The sequence below is a fragment of the Ranitomeya imitator genome, chromosome 1 (genome assembly GCF_032444005.1).
Source record: "Ranitomeya imitator isolate aRanImi1 chromosome 1, aRanImi1.pri, whole genome shotgun sequence".
NCBI lineage: Eukaryota > Metazoa > Chordata > Amphibia > Anura > Dendrobatidae > Ranitomeya > Ranitomeya imitator.
Window position 1 is genome coordinate 490633699 of NC_091282.1, and position 27815 is coordinate 490661513.

At 43.1% G+C, this 27815-nt stretch overlaps 1 protein-coding gene across 2 annotated transcripts in view; it reads right to left on the reverse strand.

Annotated features, from left to right (window-relative positions):
* Positions 1 to 27815, reverse strand: part of SLC44A1 (solute carrier family 44 member 1) — a 144316-nt gene that overhangs the window by 93226 nt on the left and 23275 nt on the right. For both annotated transcript variants that reach the window (XM_069765915.1, XM_069765906.1), the window contains exon 3: positions 2909 to 3051. In XM_069765915.1, the coding sequence (XP_069622016.1) occupies positions 2909 to 3051 (143 nt within the window). The remainder of the gene's footprint in view (positions 1 to 2908; positions 3052 to 27815) is intronic.

A 27815-nucleotide genomic window follows, 5' to 3' on the forward strand; every position in this document is an offset into this window, starting at 1 on the left:
TCTAGGAAGTTTTTTAGGGTTAAAATGGCTGAAAATACCCTAACTCTACCCCTACCCCTACCCCTTTTTAGTCCTGAAAAAAAAGGAGGGAAATCAGGAACGTGTGAACATAGCCTAAGTTTGCAATGTGAGCAAGTCAGGATTTCTTGCAGAAATTTCCTGAACAAAACCGGACATTTTCTGCAAGAAATCCGCATGCGTTTTTTTTTTTTTTTTTTCCTCGTTTTTTTTTCATGTGTGGATTTTTTGCTTATTTTTCCGGAGGTTCCCAATGCAATAATATAGTGGGAAATCCGCAAAAAATCCGCAAAATTAATGAACATGCTGCGTTTTTTACCGCGATGTGTTTTTTTCGTGGAAAAAAACGCAACATATGCACAAAAATTGCAGAATGCATTATAAAATGATGGGATGCATATGTATGCGTTTTTGAAGCGTTTTTATAGCGAAAAAACCTCAAAAAATCCTGAATGTCTGCACACAGCCTTACTCTGTTTAAAGGGTCTGAGGGTCAGGGCCCTACTTGGTCAAGGGTACTTCCGCGAGTGTCAGTGTAGTGGTGTACAGCCAGATAAGGACGGGAAAAAGAGGAGTTTGGGGACAGTGATGAATGCAGGGAGTCAGTAAGTGAATGTGTTAACGAGAAGACAAAAAAAAAAATGATGGAGGAGAGCATATAAAAATAGCCAAAGTTGCAATTATCTTGTTAAATTTCTGTTTACCATTTTCTTCTTGAGAATAACCATTTAACTTATTATTTTGTATTGCAGTGAGGAAACAAAGCTGATTATTAGCAGCAGTATTTTTTTGTTGCCTTTTGTTTAGTTAGTTCTTTGCTTTTTACGCCAATTTGACATTTGCAGATGTTTTAGACACATTCATGAAGTCGCATTTTTTGTCATTTTGCAAAATGTTCAACTTCTTGCACGAAAATGATGTTCAAAATTTATGAACAGTGTGGGAAATTTTGCTGAATTTGGTTCTAAGAAAAAAAAAATTAGCAAAAAAACAAACAAAAAACAAACAACCCAAATGATAATTTCAATTGATAAAGCCCACGGTCTTCTTAAATGGTTACAGAGGTCACATTATGCTTTTGGCATCCATTTAGTGCATACGTCAAGAAAACGCTCAAGCTATGTGCACACGTTGCAAATTTGGGTGCAGAAATCTCTATCTCCTGGCAGAAAACGCAGGTGCAGATTTGATGCGTTTTTCTTGCGGATTGTGTGCGTTTTTCCCGCGGACTTACTGCGGATTCAGTGTGGATTTCATGCGTTTTTTACCCCTGCGCATTTCTATAATGGAATGGGTGCAGAAACACTGCAGATCCGCACAAAAGAAGTGACATGCTCCTTCTTTCAATCTGCTGCGTTTTCCACATGGAATTTTCTGCACCATTAGCACAGCATTTGTTTTTTTCCTATTGATTTACATTGTACTGTAAATCACTTTGCGGATCTCCAGTGTTTCTGCACGGTAAAAAACGTTGTGGATCTGCAGTAAATCCGCAACGTGCGCACATAGCCTCAAGATGTACATTACACAGAGTCTTTGATTTGATGGATGCCTCACAGTGGCATCAGTTACCCATAGCATCTGTTAACGTATAAATAATTGTTTTGTTTTTTTTTCAAAAGCTTTTCATGATGTAGATGATAAAATGGATGGCATTCAAGCTTATAAGTGATGGATGCCAATGTTAGACATCCATTTAATTTACTCTTAAGGTACTGTCACACATAACGATATCGTTAACGATATCGTTGCTTTTTGTGACGTAGCAACGATATCGGTAACGAAATCGTTATGTGTGACAGCGACCAACGATCAGGCCCCTGCTGGGAGATTGTTGGTCTCTGGGGAAAGTCCAGGACTTTATTTTGTCGCTGGATCTCCCGCTGACATCGCTGGATCGGCGTGTGTGACGCCGATTCAGCGATGTCTTCACTGGTAACCAGGGTAAACATCGGGTTACTAAGCGCAGGGCCGCGCTTAGTAACCCAATGTTTACCCTGGTTACCAATGTAAAAGTAAAAAAACAAACACTACATACTTACATTCCTGTCACGTTCCTCAGCGTCAGCTTCCCTGCGTCCCCCAGTGTCAGCGCCGGCCGGTCGTAAAGCAAAGCACAGCGGTGACGTCACCGCTCTGCTTTCCGGCAAGCGCCCTTACACAGAGCAGGGAAGCTGAGGCCGGGGGACGCGACAGGAATGTAAGTATGTAGTGTTTTTTTTTTTACAATGGTAACCAGGGTAAACATCGGGTTACTAAGCGCGGCCCTGCGCTTAGTAACCCGATGTTTACCCTGGTTACCAGGGGACTTCGGGATCGTTGGTCGCTGGAGAGCTGTCTGTGTGACAGCTCTCCAGTGACCAAACAGCGACGCTGCAGCGATCGGCATCGTTGTCTAGATCGCTGCAGCGTCGCTAAATGTGACGGTACCTTTAGGCGACAAAGAAAAGTCTTTATGAAGTAGCCAATAAGCAAACATTTTTTTTGAAAAGTTCATCAACTACTTATCCATTCAACGTTTGCCTGAGACAAATGTATGGCATCTGTCACCCATAGGCAAACCTGGTACCAGTTTAAAAAATATATTATTTTATTATAGTATTAGTGTAGTCAACTAGGCTATTACATACCTGATCTTTAACTCTTGTCATACATTGTCAAGCAGAGACAAAATCTTACTTATGGACCCCCTTAAAGACACCCATGTTGAATAATGAAGAGAGCACACTTAGGTCTGAGAGTCATGATGGCCAACTATGTGTAGGGTCAGCTTAAAGTGCATCGAATGACTCTTACCATGTCCTAAAAGCACAGCACAGTGAGCAATAAAGTGCATGATTGAGTAAGCACTGCTTAAAGTAGCGACATACATTTACAATGTTTCACTTACGTGCGGTTCGTATGGTCAAGGCCACTATTTTCAAAGCCTTCAACCTTAGCATTCTTCTGTCCACACACATTTCCATAGCTGTCGTAACCAGAAACTAAACGGGAGGCAGCTCCGGTTGCAATAGAAAATCCACAAATAAAGCCCTATGTTTAAAAAAAAATAAAAAAAATCTATATATTATTGCTTATATTTCTTAAAAAAAAACAAAAAAAAAAACACTACAAACAACTTGTACGTTACGTTGTGCACCATGAAGCTCATTCCTAGAAGGAGAAATACATTAAAGGGTAATCAAACAGTACAATTTGTCACCAATTCCAAGAACAGAGCTCTGAAATTGCCTGTCTTTCATACTGTACTCCACTATCTCAGACAGTCCCAGAAATAATGAATAGAACATAGGCATGCTGTATGGTCACCGCTCCTTCTACATGGAGCATTTCAGAGCTCATCAACAAGTTATGACCCAACACAAGACTTTCAATGTTAGGAGTAACCCATTAAGCCAATGTATATTACATCTAACTAATATAAAATTGTATAAATACATGTAGTTACTTGCAGTATTGGTCACAATTCCAAATAGATACTGGAAATCATTTTCAGTAGAAATGCAGAAAGCTTTTTTAAACTTCACCTCTCTAATTTGGAGATATTCGCAATCGAAATACTTGGCGCCTATTGAGTTTTTTTTTTTAATGAGCCACCCCTGCGACTGAAGGAGAAGGCTGCTAGGGAAATAGAGCCCCATTGCCAGAGGATATGAACTTTCAGTGCCACCGTCACACGAAGTCAGAAAGCTATTAACCTGCAGATTTACCAATATTTGCAAGTTAATAGCGTTATTTTACATGACAGGTTCCCTTATAACAGGGGTCCCCAACCCGTAGTTCGCGAGCCACTTGTGGCTCGCCGACGGTCACTGAACAGAAGTCCCCAGGGAGCCGCCCCGCCGGTTGTAATACCCGCCCGCCACCTGCTCCTGCTATGTGGCTCGCCGGAAAGGAACCGCCGCGCCGCTTGTAATACCTGCCCCACCGCCTGTAATTTGCAGCTCCGCCTGTAATTTCCCGCAGTGGAGCGGGTCACTGTGATCAATTAAAGTCACACAAAGTCTCGCGAGACTTCATAAATCTCGCAAGACTTTGGTTACTGCGGCTTCTATAGAGCACAGTGACCCGTGCCTCTGCGCAGGTGTGAATACAGTCACTGATTGCCGAATCTGGATAGAAGGGCAGGCTAGTCGAAGTAAAGCACTTAACATAAGTATATAAGTGTCCACACAAGCATTTTAAAGATAACCTGTCACCCCCCCCCCCCCCCCCATTGCCTATTAAGGTAAAAGGGTCACCTTCAGCCGCACTAAGGCTGCATTCTCTGAAGGTGGCTCTTATGCTTTTTTATCACGAGTAATGCACAAATACAAATATAATTGTGCGCCATACCTGTATTGAGCCAGGGAGGTATGTTTTGTCCCCCTGACTCAAGCGTCTCGCTGCCATCCATCATCCCCCTCAGTCCCCCGGGCACCGCCTTCTCTGTCTCCTCATGTCACCAACGCCTGCGCTGTGCAATCATTTTTTGGGGATGCACCGTGCGCGCTGCCCTGGAACTTACATCCACTGATGTATGAAGATCAGGCCTGCATGTAGCAGAGGCCCCAGATCCCACCCCGCAGTGGGTTATGATTTATTCACACTGCGGGGCTGGGAATCTGGCGCTTGCGCAGTAAGTCTCTCAGCAGCTGTCCCCATCTCCCTCCTGCGGGGCTGAATCTGTTGCATGTCTAGTGCGGATCTCTGCTCCTGTAATACGTCGGAAAGAGGCGGAGGGAGATGGGGACAGGCACAGAGAGACTCGCTGTGCAGGCACCAGATTTCCAGCCCGCAGTGTGAATAAATCATAACACACTGCAGGGTGGGATCTGCGGCCTCTGCTACACGAAGGTGCGATATCAGTACATCAGTGAATGTAAGTTCCAGGGCAGCGCGGATGGCGCATGCCCGAATAATGATTGTACAGCGCAGGCGCCGCTGACGTGAGGAGACACAGAGGCTCCCGATGGCCAGAGGGGCATGATGGATGGATGCAAGGTGCTTGAGTCGGAGAGAAAACATACCTCCCTGACTCAATACAGGTATGGCGCGAAATTTATAAAAGTCAGTATTTCTGGGGTAATAGGGATAAAAAACATAACAGCCACCTTCACAGAATGTTAGTTTCCATTTGCTTCTGGTTTTCTACTAATAAATTGGTTTGACTATGTCTTTATCTGCATTGTGGCTCTCGACCAACTTTCATAGCGGAATGTGGCTCTCAAGGTAAGAAAGGTTGGAGACCCCTGCCTTAAAATAACGAGGTGAAGGTAAGAAAGAACCAAGAAGCTGTGGATGACAATGCTTGTGTCCTAACTAGCTAGAGGACTTGTACTCCTGCAGAAGTAGAAATGTGAAGAGGGTATCGCCACATGCTGGCCTCAGGCAGAATACCTACAGAGACCAATGAGCCACAGGTGTCAATCCTCCATTTAGCTTTTGACAGTTTTGAACCCCGTAACGGCGTCAATTAAGAGTACGGTACTTATTCCTCAGCGCCGTTTTTGAACGGCGCTGAGAAATAAGGTTATAGCGTCCCCCACAGAAAATCTCTAGGGTCCTCCAAGCCCCCCTGGTACCTACAGCATCCCCCACTCCTGTCCCCTTGCGTCTTCTTCCGGGAAGAAAGTGGCGGGTGCATGCACAGTGCGCCCGCCGAGATCTGCCAGCCGGCTCCTGGCAACAACAAAAGATTTTTCCTATTGTTTCATTTTGATCACCGTGATCGACCCTATCATACTGATGAAAATAAAAAATACTAAATCAAAGCCCCCTTTATAACCCCCTTAGATAGGTAAAAATAATAAAATGTATTTTTTTCCCATTTTTCCATTAGTGTTAGGTTTGGGGCTAGGGCTCGGGTTGTCTTGGGGTTAAGGATGGGATTAGCGTTAGGGGTCTGTTGGGGTTAGGGTTGGAGATAGAATTGGGGGTTGGAGGGTCTTGAAACGAGACATGGCGCACGACAATGATTCCAGCCAATTTGGCATTCAAAAAGTCAAACGGTGCTCCTTGGCTTCTGAGCCCTGCCATGCGCCCAAACAGTGGCTTTCCCCCACATATGGGGTATCCGTGTATTCAGGAGAAATTGCACAACAAATTTGGTGGTCCATTTTTTCTTGATACCCTTGTGAAAATAAATCAAGTTTGGTTCCAAAGTAAATTTTTTGTGAAAAAAGTAAAATGTAAATTTTTTCCTTCCACATTGCTTTATTTCTCCTGAAGCACCAGAAGGGTTAATAAACTTCTTGAATGTGGTTTTGCACTCCTTGAGGGGTGAATTTTAAAAATGCTGCCACTTTTGGATGTTTTCTGTTATACTGACCCCCAAACTCAATTCAAAAGTGAGGTGGTCCCTAAAAAAAGGTTTTGTAAATTTTGTTGGAAAAATGAGAAATCGCTGATCAAATTTTAATCATCATAACTTCCTAATAAAAAAAAGTATGTTTCCAAAATTGCGATGATGTAAAGTAGACATGTAGGAAATATTTTTTATTAAATATTTTGTGCGATATGACTGATTTAAGGGTGCAAAAATTAAAAGTTTGAAAATTGCAACATTTTCAACATTTTTGCCAAAATTTCAATTTTTTTCATAAACAAACGCAAGTCATATCGAATAAATTTTACCACAAACAAAGTACAATATCCAACGAAACATCAACCTCAGAATCAGTGGGATACGTTGAAGTGTTTCAGAGCTAAAACCTCAAAGTGACAGTGGTCAGAATTGTAAAAATTGGCCTGGTCATTGAGTACAAAATTGGCTGTCAATAAGGGGTTAATATTATTCATATATCATTTTTTATGCTTTTCTAAGCCAAAAGTCCAAAGAAAGGAGAAATATTAGTCCTTCCTTTACATTCCCCATTCTATTTGGCCTTTTCAAAAAAAAGGACTCAAACATTGAAATGGATTCCAGCCTTAAATGTAACGTTAGAGAAAAAAAATGCCTAGGGAAACACAGAAGATAACTACAGAAAACAAACATTCTGATATGTTCAGGAAAACAGATTTCAACCATTTCTTTAAAGGGAATCGGTCACTCCAAAATTTGCCTATAAGCTAAGGCCTTATCTACAGCATTACAGAATAAGATGTAACCTGAAAGATGAGAAAAACAGTTTAGATTATACTCACCCAGGTCCGATGGGCGTCGCAGGTCCGGGTCCGGCGCCTCCTATCTTTATACGATGACGTCCTCTTCTTTGCTTCCTGCCACGGCTCCGGCGCAGGCGTACTTTGTCTGCCCTGTTGAGGGCAGAGCAAAGTACTGCAGTGTGCATGGCCTCTCTGACCTTTCCCGGCGCCTTCAGATTGCTGTAGATAAGCCCCTGATGCCAGAGGCCTAAAGGTACCGTTACACTAAATGATTTACCAACGATCACGACCAGCGATACGACCTGGCCGTGATCGTTGGTAAGTCGTTGTGTGGTCGCTGGGGAGCTGTCACACAGCTCTCTCCAGAGACCAACGATCCGGGGAACAACTTTGGCATCGTTGAAACTGTCTTTAACGATGCCGAAGTCCCCGGGTGACCAGGGTAAACATCGGGTTACTAAGCGCAGGGCCGCACTTAGTAACCCGATATTTACCCTGGTTACCATTGTAAAAGTAAAAAAAAAAAAAAAAAAAAAAAAAAAAACAGTAAATACTCACATTCCTGTCACGTCCCGCAGCGTCAGCTTCCCTGCACTGTGTAAGCGCCGGCCGTAAAGCAGAGCGGTGACGTCACCGCTCTGCTCTGCTTTACGGCCGGCCGGCGCTGACACAGTCAGTGCAGGAAGCTGACGCCGTGGGACGTGAAAGGAATGTGAGTATGTACTGTAACTTTTACAATGGTAACCAGGGTAAATATCGGGTTACTAAGCGCAGCCCTGCGCTTAGTAACCCGATATTTACCCTGGTTACAAGTGAACACATCGCTGGATCGGCGTCACACACGCTGATTCAGCGATGATAGCGGGTAATCAGCGACCAAAAAAAGGTCCTGATCATTCCCAGCGACCAACGATCTCCCAGCAGGGGCCTGATCGTTGGTCGCTGTCACGCATAACGATTTCGTTAACGATATCGTTGCTACGTCACAAAAAGCAACGATATCATTAACGAAATCGTTATGTGTGAAGGTACCTTTAGCTTATAGGCGAATTCTGGGGTGACAGATTCCCTTTAACCCCTTCCCGACCTTTGACGCCACGTAGGCGTCATGAAAGTCGGTGCCAATCCGACCCATGACGCCTATGTGGCGTCATGGAAAGATCGCGTCCCTGCAGATCGGGTGAAAGGGTTAACTCCCATTTCACCTGATCTGCAGGGGGAGTGGTAGTTTAGCCCCCCCCCCCCCCGTGGCTACGATCGCTCTGATTGGCTGTTGAAAGTGAAACTGCTGCAATATCATCGGCCATGGCTGGAAACACTAATGTGCCCCCACCCCACCGATCGCCCCCCCAAGCCACCGATCTGTCCGGTACACTGCTGCGGCTCCCCTCCGTCCTGTGCTCCGCTCCCCCCGTGCTCTTGTCCGCTCCCCCCATGCTCCAATCACCCCCCCCCCCCGTGCTCCGATCCAACCCCCCCTGCACTCCGATCCACCCCCCATGCATCATCCACCCCTGTGCTCCGATCCACCCCCCCACCCCCCCGTGCTCCGTTCCACCCCCCCAGCGCTCCGATCCCCCCCCATGCTCCGATCCCCCCGTGCTCCCCACCACCCCAACATACTTACCGATCCTGCCGGGGTCCGTCCGTCTTCTCCCTGGGCGCCGCCATCTTCCAAAATGCGGCCGGCAGATTCATTCCAAAGTGCATTTTGATCACTGAGATATAATCTATCACAGTGATCAAAATAAAAAAAAAATAACCCCCATAGGTAAGGACAATAAAAAAATAAAGAATTTTTTTTTTCCACTAAGGTTAGAATAGGGTTAGGGCTAGGGTTACGGTTAGGGCTAGGGTTAGGGTTTCGATATGTGCACACGTATTCTGTTCCTCTGCGGATTTTTCCGCTGCGGATTTGATAAATCCGCAGTGCTAAACCGCTGCGGATTTATGGCGGATTTACCGCGGTTTTTCTGCGCATTTCACTGCGGTTTTACAACTGCGATTTTCTATTGGAGCAGTTCTAAAACCGCTGCGGAATCCACAGAAACAAGTGACATGCTGCAGAATGTAAACCGCTGTGTTTCCGTGCAGTTTTTCTGCAGCATGTGTACAGCGATTTTTGTTTCCCATAGGTTTACATTGAACTGTAAAGTCATGGGATACTGTTGCGGATTCGCAGCGTTTTCCGCGGTGTGTGCACATACCTTTAGAATTAGGCTATGTGCATACGGTGCGGATTTGGCTGCGGATCCGCAGCGGATTGGCCGCTGCGGATTCGCAGCAGTGTTCCATCAGGTTTACAGTACCATGTAAACCTATGGAAAACTAAATCCGCTGTGCCCATGGTGCGGAAAATACCGCGCGGAAACACTGCGTTGTGTTTTCCGCAGCATGTCAATTCTTTGTGCGGATTCCGCAGCGTTTTACACCTGTTCCTCAATAGGAATCCACAGGTGAAATCCGCACAAAAAAACCTGGAAATCCGCGGTAAATCCGCAGGTAAAACGCAGTGCCTTTTACCCGCGGATTTTTCAAAAATGGTACTGAAAAATCTCACATGAATCCGCAACGTGGGCACATAGCCTTAGGGTTAGGGTTGGAATTAGGGTTGTGGTTAGGGTTGTGATTAGGGTTATGGCTACAGTTGGGATTAGTGTTAGGGGTGTGGGGGGGTTAGTGTTGGAGGTAGAATTGAGGGGTTTCCACTGTTTAGGCACATCAGGGGTCTCCAAACGCAACATGGCCACCATTGATTCCAGCCAATCTTGTATTCAAAAAGTCAAATGGTGCTCCCTCACTTCCGAGCCCCAACGTGCGCCCAAACAGTGGTTTACCCCCTCATATGGGGTACCAGTATACTCAGGACAAACTGCGCAACAACTACTGGGGTCCAATTTCTCCTGTTACCCTTGGGAAAATAAAAAAATGCTTGCTAAAACATCATTTTTGAGGAAAGAAAAATGATTTTTTATTTTCACGGCTCTGCGTTGTAAACGTCTGTGAAGCACTTGGGGGTTCAAAGTCCTCACCACATATCTAGATAGGTTCCTTGGGGGGTCTAGTTTCTAAAATGGGGTCACTTGTGGGGGGTTTCTACTTTTTAGGCACACCAGGGGCTCTGCAAACGCAACGTGACGCCCGCAGACCATTCCATCAAAGTCTGCATTTCAAAAGTCACTACTTCCCTTCTGAGCCCCGACGTGTGCCCAAACAGTGGTTTACCCCCACACATGGGGTATCAGCGTACTCAGGAGAAACTGGACAACAACTTTTGGGGTCCAATTTCTCCTGTAACCCTTGGGAAAATAAAAAATTCTGGGCTAAATAATTATTTTTGAGGAAAGAAAACGTATTTATTATTTTCACGGCTCTGCATTATAAACTTCTGTGAAGCACTTGGGGGTTCAAAATCCTCACCACACATCTAGATTAGTTCCTTTGGGGGTCTAGTTTCCAAAATTGGGTCATTTGTGGGGGATCTCCAATGTTTAGGTACACAGGGGCTCTCCAAACGTGACATGGTGTCCGCTAATGATTGGAGCTAATTTTCCATTTAAAAAGCCAAATGGCGTGCCTTCCCTTCCGAGCCCTGCCGTGCGCCCAAACAGTGGTTTACCCCCACATATGGGGTATCAGCGTACTCAGGACAAACTGGACAACAACATTTGGGGTCCAATTTCTCCTATTACCCTTGGCAAAATAGGAAATTCCAGGCTAAAAAATCATTTTTGAGGAAAGAAAAATTATTTTTTATTTTCATGGCTCTGCGTTATAAACTTCTGTGAAGCACCTGGGGGTTTAAAGTGCTCAATATGCATCTAGATAAGTTCCTTGGGGGGTCTAGTTTCCAAAATGGGGTCACTTGTGGGGGAGCTCCAATGTTTAGGCACAGAGGCTCTCCAAACGCGACATGGTGTCCGCTAACAATTGGAGCTAATTTTTCATTCAAAAAGTCAAATGGCGCTCCTTCCCTTCCGAGCCTTACCATGTGCCCAAACAGTGGTTTACCCCCACATGTGAGGTATCTGTGTACTCAGGAGAAATTGCCCAACAAATTTTAGGATCCATTTTATCCTGTTGCCCATGTGAAAATGAAAAAATTGAGGCTAAAAGAATTTTTTTTGTGAAAAAAAAGTACTTTTTCATTTTTACGGATCAATTTGTGAAGCACCTGGGGGTTCAAAGTGCTCATTATGCATCTAGATAAGTTCCTTGGGGTGTCTAGTTTCCAAAATGGGGTCACTTGTGGGGGAGCTCCAATTTTTAGGCACACGGGGGCTCTCCAAACGTGACATGGTGTCCGCTAAAGAGTGGAGCCAATTTTTCATTCAAAAAGTCAAATGGCGCTCCTTCCCTTCCAAGCCCTGCCGTGCGCCCAAACAGTGGTTTACCCCCACATATGAGGTATCAGCGTACTCAGGACAAATTGGACAACAACTTTCGTGGTTCAGTTTCTCCTTTTACCATTGGGAAAATAAAAAATTTTTTGCTAAAAGATAATTTTTGTGACTAAAAAGTTAAATGTTCATTTTTTCCTTCCATGTTGCTTCTGCTGCTGTGAAGTACCTGAAGGGTTAATAAACTTCTTGAATGTGGTTTTGAGTACCATGAGGGGTGCATTTTTTAGAATGGTGTCACTTTTGGGTATTTTCAGCCATATAGACCCCTCAAACTGACTTCAAATGTGAGGTGGTCCCTAAAAAAAATGGTTTTGTAAATTTCGTTGTAAAAATGAGAAATTGCTGGTCAAATTTTAACCCTTATAACTTCCTAGCAAAAAAAAATTTTGTTTCCAAAATTGTGGTGATGTAAAGTAGACATGTGGGAAATGTTATTTATCAACTATTTTGTGTCACATAACTCTCTGGTTTAACAGAATAAAAATTAAAAATGTGAAAATTGCGAATTTTTCAAAATTTTCGCCAAATTTCCGTTTTTATCACAGATAAACGCAGAATTTATTGACCTAAATTTACCACTAACATGAAGCCCAATATGTCACGAAAAAACAATCTCAGAACCGCTAGAATCCGTTGAAGCGTTCCTTAGTTATTATCTCATAAAGGGACACTGGTCAGAATTGCAAAAAAACGGCAAGGTCTTTAAGGTCAAAATAGGCTGGGTCATGAAGGGGTTAATATACCCACTCTAGTTTTCTAGTTGCATAATAATGATGGTCATACCCATGTAATATCTGCTGACCGTACATTCTAGGCTGCGTGTTCACCTGTATTCGAAGGTGAGAGAGGCAAAGCACCTTACAGATCGCTCCGGCAGGAGGTAATCTGGAAAGAAAAAGGTTGAATGCACACATCTCCCCTAACATCATCTCTGGAGCCCCTCAGACACCATAAATGGTCAGCCAATCTAGCTGATATCAATGTGTTCAGACTGTTTTCAGTGTGTACAGAGGCCTAATGCACTTGCCCGCTAATGATAACGAGAGTATTCTACTCATAATATCCCAGTCCATACAGTAAAGCTTTAAAGGGAACCTGTCACCCCCGTTTTTTGAGATTGAGCTATAAATACTGTTAAATAGGGCCTGCGCTGTGCGTTACAATAGTGTATGTAGTGTACCCTGATTCCCCATGTATGCTGAGAAATACATTACCAAAGTCGCCGTTTTCGCCTGTCAATCAGGCTGGTCTGGTCAGGTGGGCGTGTTCACAGCGCTCTTTTCTTCCCCAGCTTTCCGTTGGTGGCGTAGTGGTGTGCGCATGTCCAGAGTTCCGACTTCCCTGCGCCCACGTGAAGACACAGCGCGCGATCTGCGCTGTAATCCCTTGCATCGGTGGGGGCGGCCATCTTCCTGTGGCCGCGCGTGCGCAGATGGAGTACTCTGCTGCACGGGGCTTCAGGAAAATGGCCGCGGGCAGCCGCGCGTGCGCATTAGAGATCGCGGCGGCCATTTTCCCAAAGCCGAGTTTGCATCTCGGCTTTGGGAAAATGGCCGCCGCGATCTCTAATGCGCACGCGCGGCTGCCCGCGGCCATTTTCCTGAAGCCCCGTGCAGCAGAGCACTCCATCTGCGCACGCGCGGCCCCAGGAAGATGGCCGCCCCCACCGATGCAAGGGATTACAGCGCAGATCGCGCGCTGTGTCTTCACGTGGGCGCAGGGAAGTCGGAACTCTGGACATGCGCACACCACTACGCCACCAACGGAAAGCTGGGGAAGAAAAGAGTGCTGTGAACACGCCCACCTGACCAGACCAGCCTGATTGACAGGCGAAAACGGCGACTTTGGTAATGTATTTCTCAGCATACATGGGGAATCGGGGTACACTCCATACACTATAGTAACGCACAGCGCAGGCCCTATTTAACAGTATTTATAGCTCAATCTCAAAAAACGGGGTGACAGGTTCCCTTTAAACAGGAGCTGCTCCAATTACCCATGTGAGACACTACAGTTCTTTATGGATAGTGACTTTTTTAATATAACTATAGTAAATATCTGACTTCAAAAAATGTCATTTTCTGGTTTATTCCTTTTAAAAAGGGCACCTAAACTCCTAGCTGCCCTTGTATTTGATTTCAGAATTGCAGCCTACAACCAGTAGTCTACTGATAAGAGCAGATAGTGGTATTAGTTATCTGTGGTTTGTTTGACTTTGTAATAGATCAGGGTTGTAAGGGTATGTTCACACGTTCCTGATTTCCATCCTTTTTTTTCAGGACTTTTTTAAAAAACTGCAGCTCTTGGCAGAAAACGCAGGTCCTTTTTTTGGTCCTTTTTTGGTCCTTTTTTGATGCATTTTTTGATGCGTTTTTGATGCAGTTTTCTAGCCAGAGTCTGTGTGTTTTCTAGGAATTTTTTTAGGGTTAAAATGGCTGAAAATACCCTAACCCTACCCCTAACCCTAACCCTACCCCTAACCCTATTCTAACCTTAGTGAAAAAAAAACAAAAAAAAAATTCTTTATTTTTTTTATTGTCCCTACCTATGGGGGTGACAAAGGGGGGGGGGGGTCATTTACTATTTTTTTTATTTTGATCACTGAGATAGGTTATATCTCAGTGATCAAAATGCACTTTGTAATGAATCTGCCGGCCGGCAGATTCGGCGGGCGCACTGCGCATGCGCCCGCCATTTTGCAAGATGGCGGCGCCCAGGGAGAAGACGGCCGGACGGACACCGGGAGGCCGGGTAAGTATAAGGGGGGGAGATTAGGGCACGGGGGGGGGGGCATCGGAGCACGGGGGGGGCATCGGAGCACGGGGGGTGACATCGGAGCACGGGGGAGGGGCATCGGAGCATGGGGGGGTGGGATCGGGGCAGCCACACTCCACCCACGCACTTCCGCCCGCTTCCCCGCACTTCCTGCTGCAGCGGTTCTGCACCACGAACCGCAATAAAACCCGCAGATCTATTTTTGATCTGCGGGTTTTACTGCGGGTTTGACCTCACAATGGAGGTCTATGGGTGCAGAACCGCTGCTGTTTTACAAAAAGAAGTGACATGGTACTTCTTTTTTACCGCAGCTAATCAGTGCGGTTTTTTTTTTTCAATTCAGGACCATGTGCACAGTGGGTCCTGTTTTCCATAGGGTACAGTGTACTGTACCCTGCATGGAAAACAGCCGCGGAACCGCAGCGGCAAAACCGCTGCGTTTCCGCGGTAAAAAACGCACTGTGTGAACATGGCCAAAAGGTCTAACCTCTCTCCTAAGTAAATAAACACAATTGCAAAATCAATGCCATGTATGCTCGGCTGAACAGCTCCACTGTAAAAATCAATGAATGGCACAGTATATAAAAATAATCCAGACGATCACTGTAGATGCCATTAACTGGCAAATTAGCTCATGGAAAGAAATTCAACATTTAGTGATGCACATACATTTGACCCCAAGCAATCTTTGAAAAAGATTTGCATTTTAGTATTGAAAATACTCTTGAAATGTATCATTGTTACAGTAGTTTGTCTAATTACATTTGAGCCTGTGGAAATCGAGAGAGTATATGACAATAGCTGTATGGAAATGGCTTACACAATATTTTTATAAACCCCCCTAGATTAAAAGCTGAAATCTTCACGTCAAGCCAATCTTCAAGGTCTTTAATATAAAAATCCATTATACTGTGGTATACAGAAGTTAAATTATGAAAATTCTGTCCTTCCAAAAATGTCTAGGCCCAACTGTTCAGAAGTTATGGCGTACAGGCAGCACGGTGGCTCAGTGGTTAGCACTGCAGCCTTTGCAGCGCTGGGGTCCTGGGTTCTAATCCCACCAAGGACAACATCTGCAAGGAGTTTGTATGTTCTCTCCGTGTTTGTGTGGGTTTCCTCCGGGCACTCTGGTTTCCTCCCACATTCCAAAGACATACTGATAGGGGACAGTGATGATAATGTGTGCAAAAACTGTAGAGCGCTGCGGAATATGTTAGCACTATATAAAAATAAAGATTATTATTATATGGTTAGTCAAACCTCAACTTCTAATCTGTTGGGCTCGACTGCTGATTTCTGCACAGACCCAAATCTAAAACTGCTCCCAAGCCCAAAAACTCACTAAAAACACAAACAAACAACAGTGTGTATTAAGAGATCATAAAGGTATTGTACAAACCAAATACTTCGTTAGTAAGAGTTAAATAAGAAGACAAATTAGCGCACAAAACCCATAAATTTGGAACCCATCAGGTGCATCATTTGTGTTCCTGCACACTACACTCTATTTTCTGGAGCACATGGTTTAACAAATGTGCCTCAGTGCATTTCCAAAGCTACCAACATTTTATGCTGTACAATTACATGAAGAGGACTATTAAAAGCAAAAAAATAAATATTCTGAAGAAAGAAAAATGTAAAAGGAATTGTTTGTCCACAGGTGTCCCCTCATTTTAGCCTCTGCAGTCTAAATTAAACTGTAAATGTTCTTACCTACACAGAGGTATAGAGTGGCATGTAAAATTTGGGCACCGCTGGTCAAAATTACTGTTATTTTGAACAGTTTTGAACATGAAAGGATCTTTAAAAGGATTAAAGTTAAAAATAAAATTTCCTTTGTATTTTAGGCACAACTAATTTTTTTTCATCACTGCTATTTTCTAGCCACAGATTTTCAATGATGTTCACATGAGGGGACTGTGAGGGCCATTGTAAAATCTTCCGCTTGTGCCTTTTGAGGTAGTCTATTGTGGATTTTGACGTGTGTTTAGGATCATTATTCATTTGTAGAAACCATCCTTTCAACTTCAGCTTTATTACAGATGGTGTTATGTTTGCATTAAGAATTTGTTGAAATTTCATTGAATCCATACTTGCCTCTACCCATGAAATGTAACCTGTGCCATTGACTGCAACGCAACCCCAAAGAATGATTGATCCACCCTCCTGTTTAATGGTTGGCGTGATGTTCTTTTCCTGAAATTCTGTGCTCTTTTTTTCTCCACACATACTTTTGACCATTGTGGCCAAAGAGTTCTATTTTAACCAACGGTAATTAGTCTGCAGGACTTGTTTCCAAAATGCATCAGGCTTGTTTAGATGTTCTTTTGCATACTTCTGACACTGAATTTTTTGGTGAGGATGCAGGAGAGGTTTTCTTCTGATGACTTTTCCATGAAGGACATTTTTGTGCAGATGTCTCTGAACAGTATAACGATGTACAACAACTCCATAGTCTGCTAAATCTTTCTGAAGGTCTTTTGCTGTCAGGGAGTGGTGCCGATTTACCTCTCTAGCAATCCTACACTGAAATTTGGTCATCCAAACCTTATCTTGACCTCCACTGTTCCTGTTAACCCCTTCAAGATGAAGCCCCTTTTCGTTTATGCGTTTTCGTTTTTCGCTCCCCTCCTTCCCAGAGCCATAACTTTTTTATTTTTCCATCAATATGGCCATGTGAGGGCTTATTTTTTGCAGGACAAGTTGTGCTTTTGAATGACACCATTGGTTTTACCATATCTTGTACTAGAAAACGGGGAAAAAATTCCAAGTGTGGTGGAATTGCAAAAAAGTGCAATCCCACAGTTGTTTTTTGTTTGGCTTTTTTGCTAGGTTCACTAAATGCTAAAACTGACCTGCCATTTTGATTCTCCAGGTCATTACGAGTTCAATTACACCAGACATGTCTAGGTTTTTTTTTATCTAAGTGGTGAAAAAAAATTCCAAACTTTGCTAAAAAAAAATAAACAAAAATTGCGCCATTTTCCATGATCTCGGGTCAGGTGAGAGCTTATTTTTTGCGTGCCCAGCTGACGCTTTTAATGATACCACTTTTGTGCAGATACGTTTTTTTGATCTCCCGTTATTGCATTTTAATGCAATGTTGCACAGCTAACTGCCATGCTGCACCAGTCCTGCATTTGCCACTTTAAGTAATGGCTACTCTAGGAGCCAATTTGGCAATTAGCGCTAAACTATGCACACCATCACCACCTACTAATGCAAATGTCACAATATGCTTGGCTGATGCTAGAGTTCAGAGAGCTAGACAAAAATCGTACTGTCTCCATCTGGCTAAAACACACGATTCCTTTGTGGTCGTGAGAATGATACTCATACAGATGATTTCTTGTGTACTCACTTTCAAATACTCAAAATTAGATCAATGCATTGTGAAGGAAAATCCCCACTCTGCTGGAGAAGGGACATAAAGCAGTCCTTGAATAACTTTACAACTACAGCAGAAAAGTTTTCCCCAAGCTGCAGTGCCTGCACATATCCTATTACAAAGTCATTGTCTGCTCCCTCAGCTCCTGACAATTTGCAGTTTTCAACCCAAACTTAACACTTTGAAGTGTCCTTTGATGACTAATATTCAGATGGTGCTGCTGTAAAATGAAGAGTTGTGAAGTTTACAATTATGATCATTTGTTATCGATCTGCGGCACATCTCAAATCTATGAAATGTATTTTAGTTAGAATGCTTACAACATTTTGTTAGCAGCAAAAAAAATAAATAAAAATGGGCTCATTGCACTGCATGTACAAGTAGGGGTCTGTAATCACCTATTTAGTAATGCAGGTAATAAATAATTAACTCAAAATAAATTTGAGGTGTGTTCCAACTGAATAGATGTTTAGTAAGACTTTACTTAGTGCCATGCCAACTAAAATGTATTTATTTATTTTGGCGCAGCTGGAGTGCCGATGGATCGTGACTTCGGGCCCGATGTCCCCGCACGGGCTCAATGAACAGCTGTCCCTTGCCCCTTTCCTTTAATAAGGAAATTATATAATAAATATATATATATATATATATATATATATATATATATATATATATATATATATATATATATATATATATATATATATATATATATATATTTTGTTCTTACTTTATAGTATTATTATTTTTTTATTTTATTTTTTATTATTTTTCAATTTTGTTTTGCTGCATCTCCTTCATGGCTATAGGACCTTCGGATTGTCTATATAAACAATGTATATATGCCGGTGGTGGCACTTGTCATTCGGCTGCCAGGTTGTCCTCACGTCACCATTGTTCTCCCTGGTATCTGGTTGTTGCATTTTAATCACTTTTTTTGTTCTTGTTTTTAATTTGTTTAGTGATAAGAGGGTCCATGTATCCCCACGTGTTTCCAAGTATTCTTCCTGACCATTATGGATGGATGTGGATTGATTCTTCCATCGTGAAATACATCTATATATGGATTGTACGGGAGCATGCCCTGGAACGCATACACTTTGGATCGGAACATGAATGGACTATCTACAATTTATGATTGTTCCTTCCCTCTGCATTATATTGTTCCATTTGTTCCGTTTTGGTTGTTCCCCCATGGTTTTTTGTATGCTCCCTTTGTCTCTTATTCCTTCCCCCTCTATTCTCTAAACAGAATTTCTAATGTCCTGATGTTTCTTTATGATGCATATCGCAGTTTCCTGCACTCACCAGTGGTCTTCCGGCCTTTGCCTATACTCTGTCCAGGATCAAATATGGCCGCTGCGCCGTGCGCCTGCGCAGTGTGGCCCCGGCTGCGTCCGCGTCACTGAAGGCATCCTTAGAACCCGGATGGCCGGATGTGGCGGCTGACGCTGTGGGTAGCACAGCGCATGCGCCGCACTTTGCGCAGCGTTTTGGGACTAATTAGGGCAGCATTTAGTTAGTATATATAAACCGGGCACTGGTGGGTTTAACTTACGGTCCCCTGAAGAAGCCAACTTCGCGAAACGCGCGTTGGGGCCTTTTCTTTCAGCCCACCGAGGTCTCTCTCTCCCCCTACATGTGTAAGCACTTGGTATGTTAGATCTTATGAGTGAGGGCATTCTAGTTATACTAGTAACGGTACTTGCAAATATGGGCTCCCCATGTAATTATTTTTGGACTGTGGGATGCCTGTCTTATATATCTTAAACCCACTCTCAGTACCAACATATAGGGATGAACCTCCTTTGGCTGTCTGTTTTATGTGTTTTTTCCCTTGTCCTCTCGTCATGTGCTTGTATATTTGGGCTTTTAGCCGTTTTGTATTATTAATGAGCCTTTGTTAAATAAACATTCACTTTTGATACTATCATTTTTCAGACTTAAGGTTCTATTTTTCTATACTTTTATTTATGGGCGTATAAATGGCGCTATAACAATAAATAATAATAATAATAATAATACTCCTGATCTCTTGTAGGTTGCATAAAATGTATTTATTGATGGCATCAAAAGCACCGCTGTGCTTTCCGGCTGGCGCTCACAGTCAGTGCAGAGAAGCACAGCGCCGGGGGACAGACACCGGAATGTAAGTATGTAGTGTTTGTTTTTTTATACATTTACGCTGGTAACCAGGGTAAACATCGGGTTACTAAGCGCGGCCCTACGCTTAGTAACCCGATGTTTACCCTGGTTACCAGGGGACTTCGCATAGTTGGTCGCTGGAGAGCTGTCTGTGTGACAGCTCTCCAGCGACCACACAGCGATGCTGCAGCGATCGGGATCTAGAACGCTGCAGCGTCGCTAAATGTGACGGTACCTTAACATCAGCTGAGCCCACCAATATAGTCAGACTCTGCAGACAATCTGCTATGTATGCAAACCTCCAGACTGTCAAGCTACACAGATGATGTTGGTGAAGATAAGGAACCAGCATTTCCATTTTCGGACTACTGATCCTTTTATTTTCAGCAAGATAAGCTGCCAAAGGAGGAGTCTTCAGCGAGCTCCTGTATATGGAGGACTCAGGAGCAATAGCTGGCACCCAGACCAGCAACTGGTTGACAGCTATCTATTGTGTATGAGCCCCCTTAAGGTACCGTCACACTGAACGATATCGCTAGCGATCCGTGACACTGCAGCGTCCTGGCTAGCGATGCAGAGCACTATATGGCACACCGATGGGGCCATAATGAACGGTATGGAGCATCTATTTTTATTTTTGAAATTCACCGGTAGCTGCTGCATTTTCCACCCTAGGCTTATACTCGAGTCAATAAGTTTTCCCAGTTTTTTGTGGCAAAATTAGGGGGGTCGGCTTATACTCGGGTCGGCTTATACTCGAGTATATACGGTAATTTTTATTAACTCAATACGTTACAGGGAATCTGTGAGGTGATTTTTTTGGTACTAAATTAATGGTATCCTGAAATAGGGCTTGGGCAGCCCTTTCAGGATATGTAAAGTTTGATGGTCTCACGTCTCTGGTTTTCTTGCTGTCAGCACCGAAGAAGAGAGTCGCACACTAGCTAGTTAAGCAGATGTAAATTCAAAACAAATATTCACTGCTCTCCACGCCCACCATCCAGAGGGATTATCCTCTGCTTCCAGAGGAGTGTGCCGAGCATCGCGTCACCAGGTTTTATGCAAGATGCGATGCGGCCGGCCAATCACAGTAATGCCAGTAGCCAACATGGCTACAGCATTACAGTGTACGGCAGGCAATCCCTGCATGTTTATTGGCTATGAGCTGTGAAAAATTAGAGGTGGGGACTCAAGTATGGCGCTCAAACACAAGCAATACTCAATTGAGTAACGAGCGTGCCCAAGCACTCCGATCATCAATCGAGTATTGAGCATACTCGCTCATCACTACTGCATATCATACAGGTGACAGAATCAGGAGCCTGCTAGTATCTATGGGATTACCAGCGCCAACCAATCACATGTCTAAAAAAAAAAAAAAAAAAAAAAAAATAGTATGGATATTCCTGAACTAATTTTCATCAATGAGGGCTTAAGCAAATATTAATTTTCTTGAACGGTATAGTGCCTATTATCCAATAGGATTTTGGGTGTGACGAGTATTGCTTCATCTGAGATTCTGGGATGCGGTTCTGCAAATGCATATCGTGCACATGAAAACATCTTGGGGAATTAAATGAGGGTTCTGAAATCCTTATAATGTGATTTTACTCACTAACCTTTGGGGTTGTATGAAAACAGCAGGAAGAACGCTTTTCTGCTGTAAAAACTTTATCAGGAACAACCAGCCATACAGACGCTAAGCAACATCAATGACATGCAGATCTTGTCTTCAAATGAAGGCCAACTGTATTTACTGGGTATGGCGTAAATCCCGTCTTCTAGTAATAGATAGTCACAAGCCACATTACTCTTCTCGGGATCACATCCATTAAAATCCAAACAAGAAACAGGCTAGCCCTCTATTAAAAGGGCTTTCACACGGAGATGATTTTTTTCAGTTGTGTCGGTCATATTTTTCTATTTTTATTTTTATTGCTTATTTCAGTAATTGAATATGAAAGGGAAAAAAATAAAATACAAAAGTGAAAAAAAGTCTTGTGTCAGAAAAATAAACATTCGGGAAAGTCAGAAAAATTTACTTAGCGTACTTTACAGTCACAAAGAAGTAAATTCATGAAATTTAGTAGAAGGTCACACATAGACAGGGCACTTTGGTAATGTAGCAGCAATGTGTAAATGCACTTTAAACCTCCATTGGGTTTTTTAAAGCTTTAGAAGTGGATTTCGGGGATTATCCAAAATTATTCCTCGGGTAGGGAAAATGTTAAGCGTTACATACCCCTTACATTCTCTGTCACTCCAGTGGTCTCCACTGGGATCAGAAGTGTTGACATCTTGTCAGTTACATGCTTGCTGCAACCAATCGTTGAGGCTAGTAATTGGCTCCAGCAGTCTGGTGGCTGGTGTATACTAGTTCCTGAGGTAGCGCTGAAGGCACAAGGAAACCAAGGGGTAAGTACTGTAATTCTTATTTCTTTACTTTATGCCATTTTCTACCTTCAGACCAATTCTCCCTCAAAAAAAAAAAAAAAAAAAAAAAAAAAAAAACAACCGTAACCCCTTTACCCCCAAGGGTGGTTTGCACGTTAATGCCAAGGCCAATTTTTACAATTCTGACCACTGTCCCTTTATGAGGTTATAACTCTGGAACGCTTCAACGGATCCCAGTGATTCTGACATTGTTTTCTCGGGACATATTGTACTTCATAATATTGGTAAAAATTCTTTGATAGTACCTGCGTTTGTTTGTGAAAAAAACGGAAATTTGGCAAAAATTATGAAAATTTCGCAATTTTCAAACTTTGAATTTTTATGCAATTAAATCACAGAGATATGTCACACAAAATACTTAAGTAACATTTCCCACATGTCTACTTTACATCAATACAATTTTGGAACCAAAATTTTTTTTTGTTAGGGAGTTATAAGGGTTAAAATTTGACCAACAATTTCTCAATTTTACAACACCATTTTTTTTTTAGGGACCACATCTCATTTGAAGTCATTTTGAGGGGTCTATATGATAGAAAATACCCAAGTGTGACACCATTCTAAAAACTGCACCCCTCAAGGTGCTCAAAACCATATTCAAGAAGTTTATTAACCCTTCTGGTGCTTCACAGGAATTTTTGGAATGTTTAAATAAAAATGAACATTTAACTTTTTTTCACCAAAAATTTACTTCAGCTCCAATTTGTTTTATTTTACCAAGGGTAACAGGAGAAAATGGACCCCAAAAGTTGTTGTACAATTTGTCCTGAGTACACCGATACCCCATATGTGGGGGTAAACCACTGTTTGGGCGCAAGACAGAGCTCGGAAGGGAAGGAGCGCCGTTTGACTTTTCAATGCAAAATTGACAGGAATTGAGATGGGACACCATGTTGCGTTTGGAGAGCCACTGATGTGCCTAAACATTGAAACCCCCCACAAGTGACACCATTTTGGAAAGTAGACCCCCTAAGGAACTTATCTAGAGGTGTGATGAGCACTTTGACCCACCAAGTGCTTCACAGAAGTTTATAATGCAGAACCGTAAAAATATAAAATCATATTTTTTCACAAAAATTAATCTTTTCGCCCCCAATTTTTTATTTTCCCAAGGGAAAGAGAAGAAATTGGACCCCAAAAGTTGTTGTACAATTTGTCCTGAGTATGCTGATACCCCATATGTGGGGGTAAACCACTGTTTGGGCGCATGGGAGAGCTCGGAAAGGAAGGAGCGCCGTTTGACTTTCCAATGCAAAATTGACAGGAATTGAGATGGGACGCCATGTTGCGTTTGGAGAGCCACTGATGTGCCTAAACATTGAAACCCCCCACAAGTGACACCATTTTGGAAAGTAGACCCCCTAAGGAATTTATCTATATGTGTTTTGAGCGCTTTGACCCACCAAGGGCTTCACAGAAGTTTATAATGCAGAGCCGTAAAAATAAAACAAGAATTTTTTCCCACAAAAATTATTTTTTAGCCCCCAGTTTTGTATTTTCCCGAGGGTAACAGGAGAAATTGGACCCCAAAATTTGTTGTCCAAATTGTCCTGAGTGCGCTGATACCCCATATGTGGGGGGGAACCACTTTGGGCGCATGGGAGGGCTCGGAAGGGAAGGAGCTCCATTTGGAATGCAGACTTAGATGGAATGGTCTGCAGGTGTCACATTGCATTTGCAGAGCCCCTAATGTACCTAAACAGTAGAAACCCCCCACAAGTGACACCATTTTGGAAACCAGACACCCTAAGGAACTCATCTAGATGTGTTGTGAGAGCTTTGAACCCCCAAGTGTTTCACTACAGTTTGTAACGCAGAGCCGTGAAAATATAAAATCCTTTTTTTCCCCACAAAAATTATTTTTTAGCCCCCAGTTTTGTATTTTCCCAAGTGTAACAGGAGAAATTGGCCCCAAAAGTTGTTGTCCTATTTGTCCTGAATACGCTGATACCCCATATGTTGGGGTAAACCCCTGTTTGGGCACACGGGAGAGCTCGGAAGGGAAGGAGCACTGTTTTACTTTTTCAACGCAGAATTGGCTGGAATTGAGATCGGACGCCATGTCGCGTTTGGAGAGCCCCTGATGTGCCTAAACAGTGGAAACCCCCCAATTATAACTGAAACCCTAATCCAAACACACCCCTAACCCTAATCCCAACAGTAACCCTAACCACACCTCTAACCCTGACACACCCCTAACCCTAATCCCAACCCTATTCCCAACTGTAAATGTAATCTAAACCCTAACCCTAACTTTAGCCCCAACCCTAACTGTAGCCCAAACCCTAACCCTAGCCCTAACCCTAACCCTAGTCCTAATGGGAAAATGGAAATAAATACATTTTTTTAATTTTTCCCTAACTAAGGGGGTGATGAAGGGGGGTTTGATTTACTTTTATGGGTTTGATTTACTTTTATAGCGGGTTTTTTAGCGGATTTTTATGATTGGCAGCCGTCACACACTGAAAGACGCTTTTTATTGCAAAAAATATTTTTTGCGTTACCACATTTTGAGAGCTATAAATTTTCCATATTTTGGTCCACAGAGTCATGTGAGGTCTTGTTTTTTGCGGGACGAGTTGACGTTTTTATTGGTAACATTTTCGGGCACGTGACATTTTTTGATCGCTTTTTATTACGATTTTTGTGAGGCAGAATGACCAAAAACCAGATATTTATGAATTTCTTTTGGGGGAGGCGTTTATACCGTTCCGCGTTTGGTAAAATTGATAAAGCAGTTTTATTCTTCGGGTCAATACGATTACAGCGATACCTCATTTATATCATTTCTTTATGTTTTGGCGCTTTTATACGATATAAACTATTTTATAGAAAATGCATCGCTTTATTCTCAGGACTATAACTTTTTTATTTTTTCGCTGATGATGCTGTATGGTGGCTCGTTTTTTGTGGGACAAGATGACGTTTGCAGCGGTAAAATGGTTATTTATATCTGTCTTTTTGATCGCGTGTTATTCCACTTTTTGTTCGGCAGTATGATAATAAAGCGTTGTTTTTTGCCTCTTTTTTTTCTTACGGTGTTTACTGAAGGGGTTAACTAGTGGGCCAGTTTTATAGGTGGGGTCGTTATGGACGCGGCGATACTAAATATGTGTACTTTTATTGTTTTTTTTTATTATTTAGATAAAGAAATGTATTTATGGGAATAATATTTTTTTTTTTTTTTTCATTATTTAGGAATATTTTTTCAAAATTTTTTTTTACACATTTGGAAAATTTTTTTTTAACTTTTTTACTTTGTCCCGGGGGGGACATCACAGATCGGTGATCTGACAGTTTGCACAGCACTCTGTCAGATCACCGATCTGTCTCAGAGCACTGCAGGCTTCACGGTGCTTGCTCTGAGCAGGCTCTGTGAAGCCACCTCCCTCCCTGCAGGACCCGGATGCCGCGGCCATCTTGGATCCGGGGTCTGCAGCGAGGAAGGAGGTAGGAGACCCTCGCAGCAACGCGATCACATCCCGTTGCTGCGGGGGGGCTCAGGGAAGCCCGCAGGGAGCCCCCTCCCTGCGCGATGCTTCCCTATACCGACAGCACATCGCGATCATGTTTGATCGCGGTGTGCCGGGGGTTAATGTGCCGGAGGCGGTCCGTGACCGCTCCTGGCACATAGTACCGGATGTCAGTTGCGATAGGCAGCTGACACCCGGCCGCGATCGGCGGCGCTCCCCCCGTGAGCGCTGCCGATCGCATATGACGTACTATCCCGTCGAGGGTCAGATAGGCCCAGGGCACCTCGACGGGATAGTACGTCTAAGGTCAGAAAGGGGTTAAAATGGGTTTTCCCATAAACAATGTAGATTTTAATCAATAGACCTTGGAATATTAATATGTTCCACAATTGGATGTGTTGAAAAAAATAAAGTTCCTGTGCCGAGATAAATAAATGTGCCCCTGCTGTGTACTGTGTAATGGCTGACTGACCGTGCAGGAACATGGTCTGATCATACCATAGTTCCTGGGCAGGGGAAAAACAAAAGGGAGGATACAGATATTACAGCAGTGGATTGCAGCTGATTCTTTTTGTGAGGAAAAACATTTCTCATCTTGTTTAAAACATGTTTTACCTCACAAAAAGTATCAGCTGTGATCCCATTGCTGTCCTGTCCGTATAATCATTTCTTTATTTTAAATCAAAGGGGGTGTTTCCAGTGAGACTTGTAATGACTGACAGTCTGCTCCTCTGACCTACATATCTCACATTGGTAACGCTCCGCATTTAAAATAAGCTCTGGAGGCAGATTCTGAAGGGAGATCTATGTTCGGATTACAGCAGGATTTACTATTTTTTAAGTTCCTGTCGACTACTAGGACAATCCCTTCTTAAACTATCACAACCCTGAAATACGACTGCCGACACCTCTGGAACGCTGCCGACACAGGAGGAGAGTATAGTTTTTTTTTTTTTATTTTATTGGGGCCGAACACTCAGGCTATGTGCACAGACTGCGGATTTCCTGCGGATCCGCAGCATTTTTTTCCGTGCAGAAACGCTGCAGATCCGCAAGTGATTTACAGTACAAAGTAAATCAATGAACAAAAACAAAAAATGCTGTGCTAATGGTGCGGAAAATTCCGTGCGGAAACGCTGCGGATTAAAATAAGTAGCATGTCACTTCTTTTGTGCGGATCTGCAGCATTTTTGTACCCATTCCATTATAGAAATCCGCAAGGGTAAAAACGCAAGAAATCTGCACAAAATCAGCAGTAAATCCACAGCAAATCCGCATTTAAAAAAAAAGCATCAAATCCGCACCGGCATTTTCTGCCAAGGGATGCAGAACCCGCACAAAAAATTCCACAGGCTAATCTGCAACGTGGGCACATAGCCTCAGTTTAAGAAGGGGTTTTCCTAATAGTCGACAACGCCTTTAAACGGAATTGGTCATTTAATACGGATTTCTAGCCTCCTAAACAGTTCGGAAAAGTTCCCAGCATACCAAAATAGTAAAATCAGCTTATCTAATATTGCCTTGCCAAGTATTGTAATTAACTGGACTAGTCCTAGAGACTTCTGCTCAGCGCGGACCAGTCCAGCGCAAAGGCGCAAATTGACGGCTCTACAGTGCCCGTCTGCCACTGCCCTAAATCCTGCAAATGCATGGTTACAACCATGAGTTCGAGAATGCAAAACAAACTTCTGCCTTTGCTATGCTACCTTGGTATCATATTGAGCATGCACCCAGAAGATTGAACACTTCCCTCTGCGAGCTTACAGGCTGGCAAGATCATGGCATGTACTCTAGGCAGAAGGTCACTGTACAGGTCTGATGTCACAGCTGTAAATCACACATTTATGGCTTTTAGTGAACACTGAAAAGGCAGAGATGTCAATCATGACTCAGTAGGTTTGATATCAACCGTCTGTGTTCAACTGGCCGCACTAAGCGCACACCTCTAGAACTAGTCCAGTGAATTATAACCTACCGTAATTGTGAAGCCACAATATTAACAACAGGATTTTACAATTATGTGGGAACGTCACCTATACATTTGGGTTTCTACAAATCAGTAAAAGTGGGGTG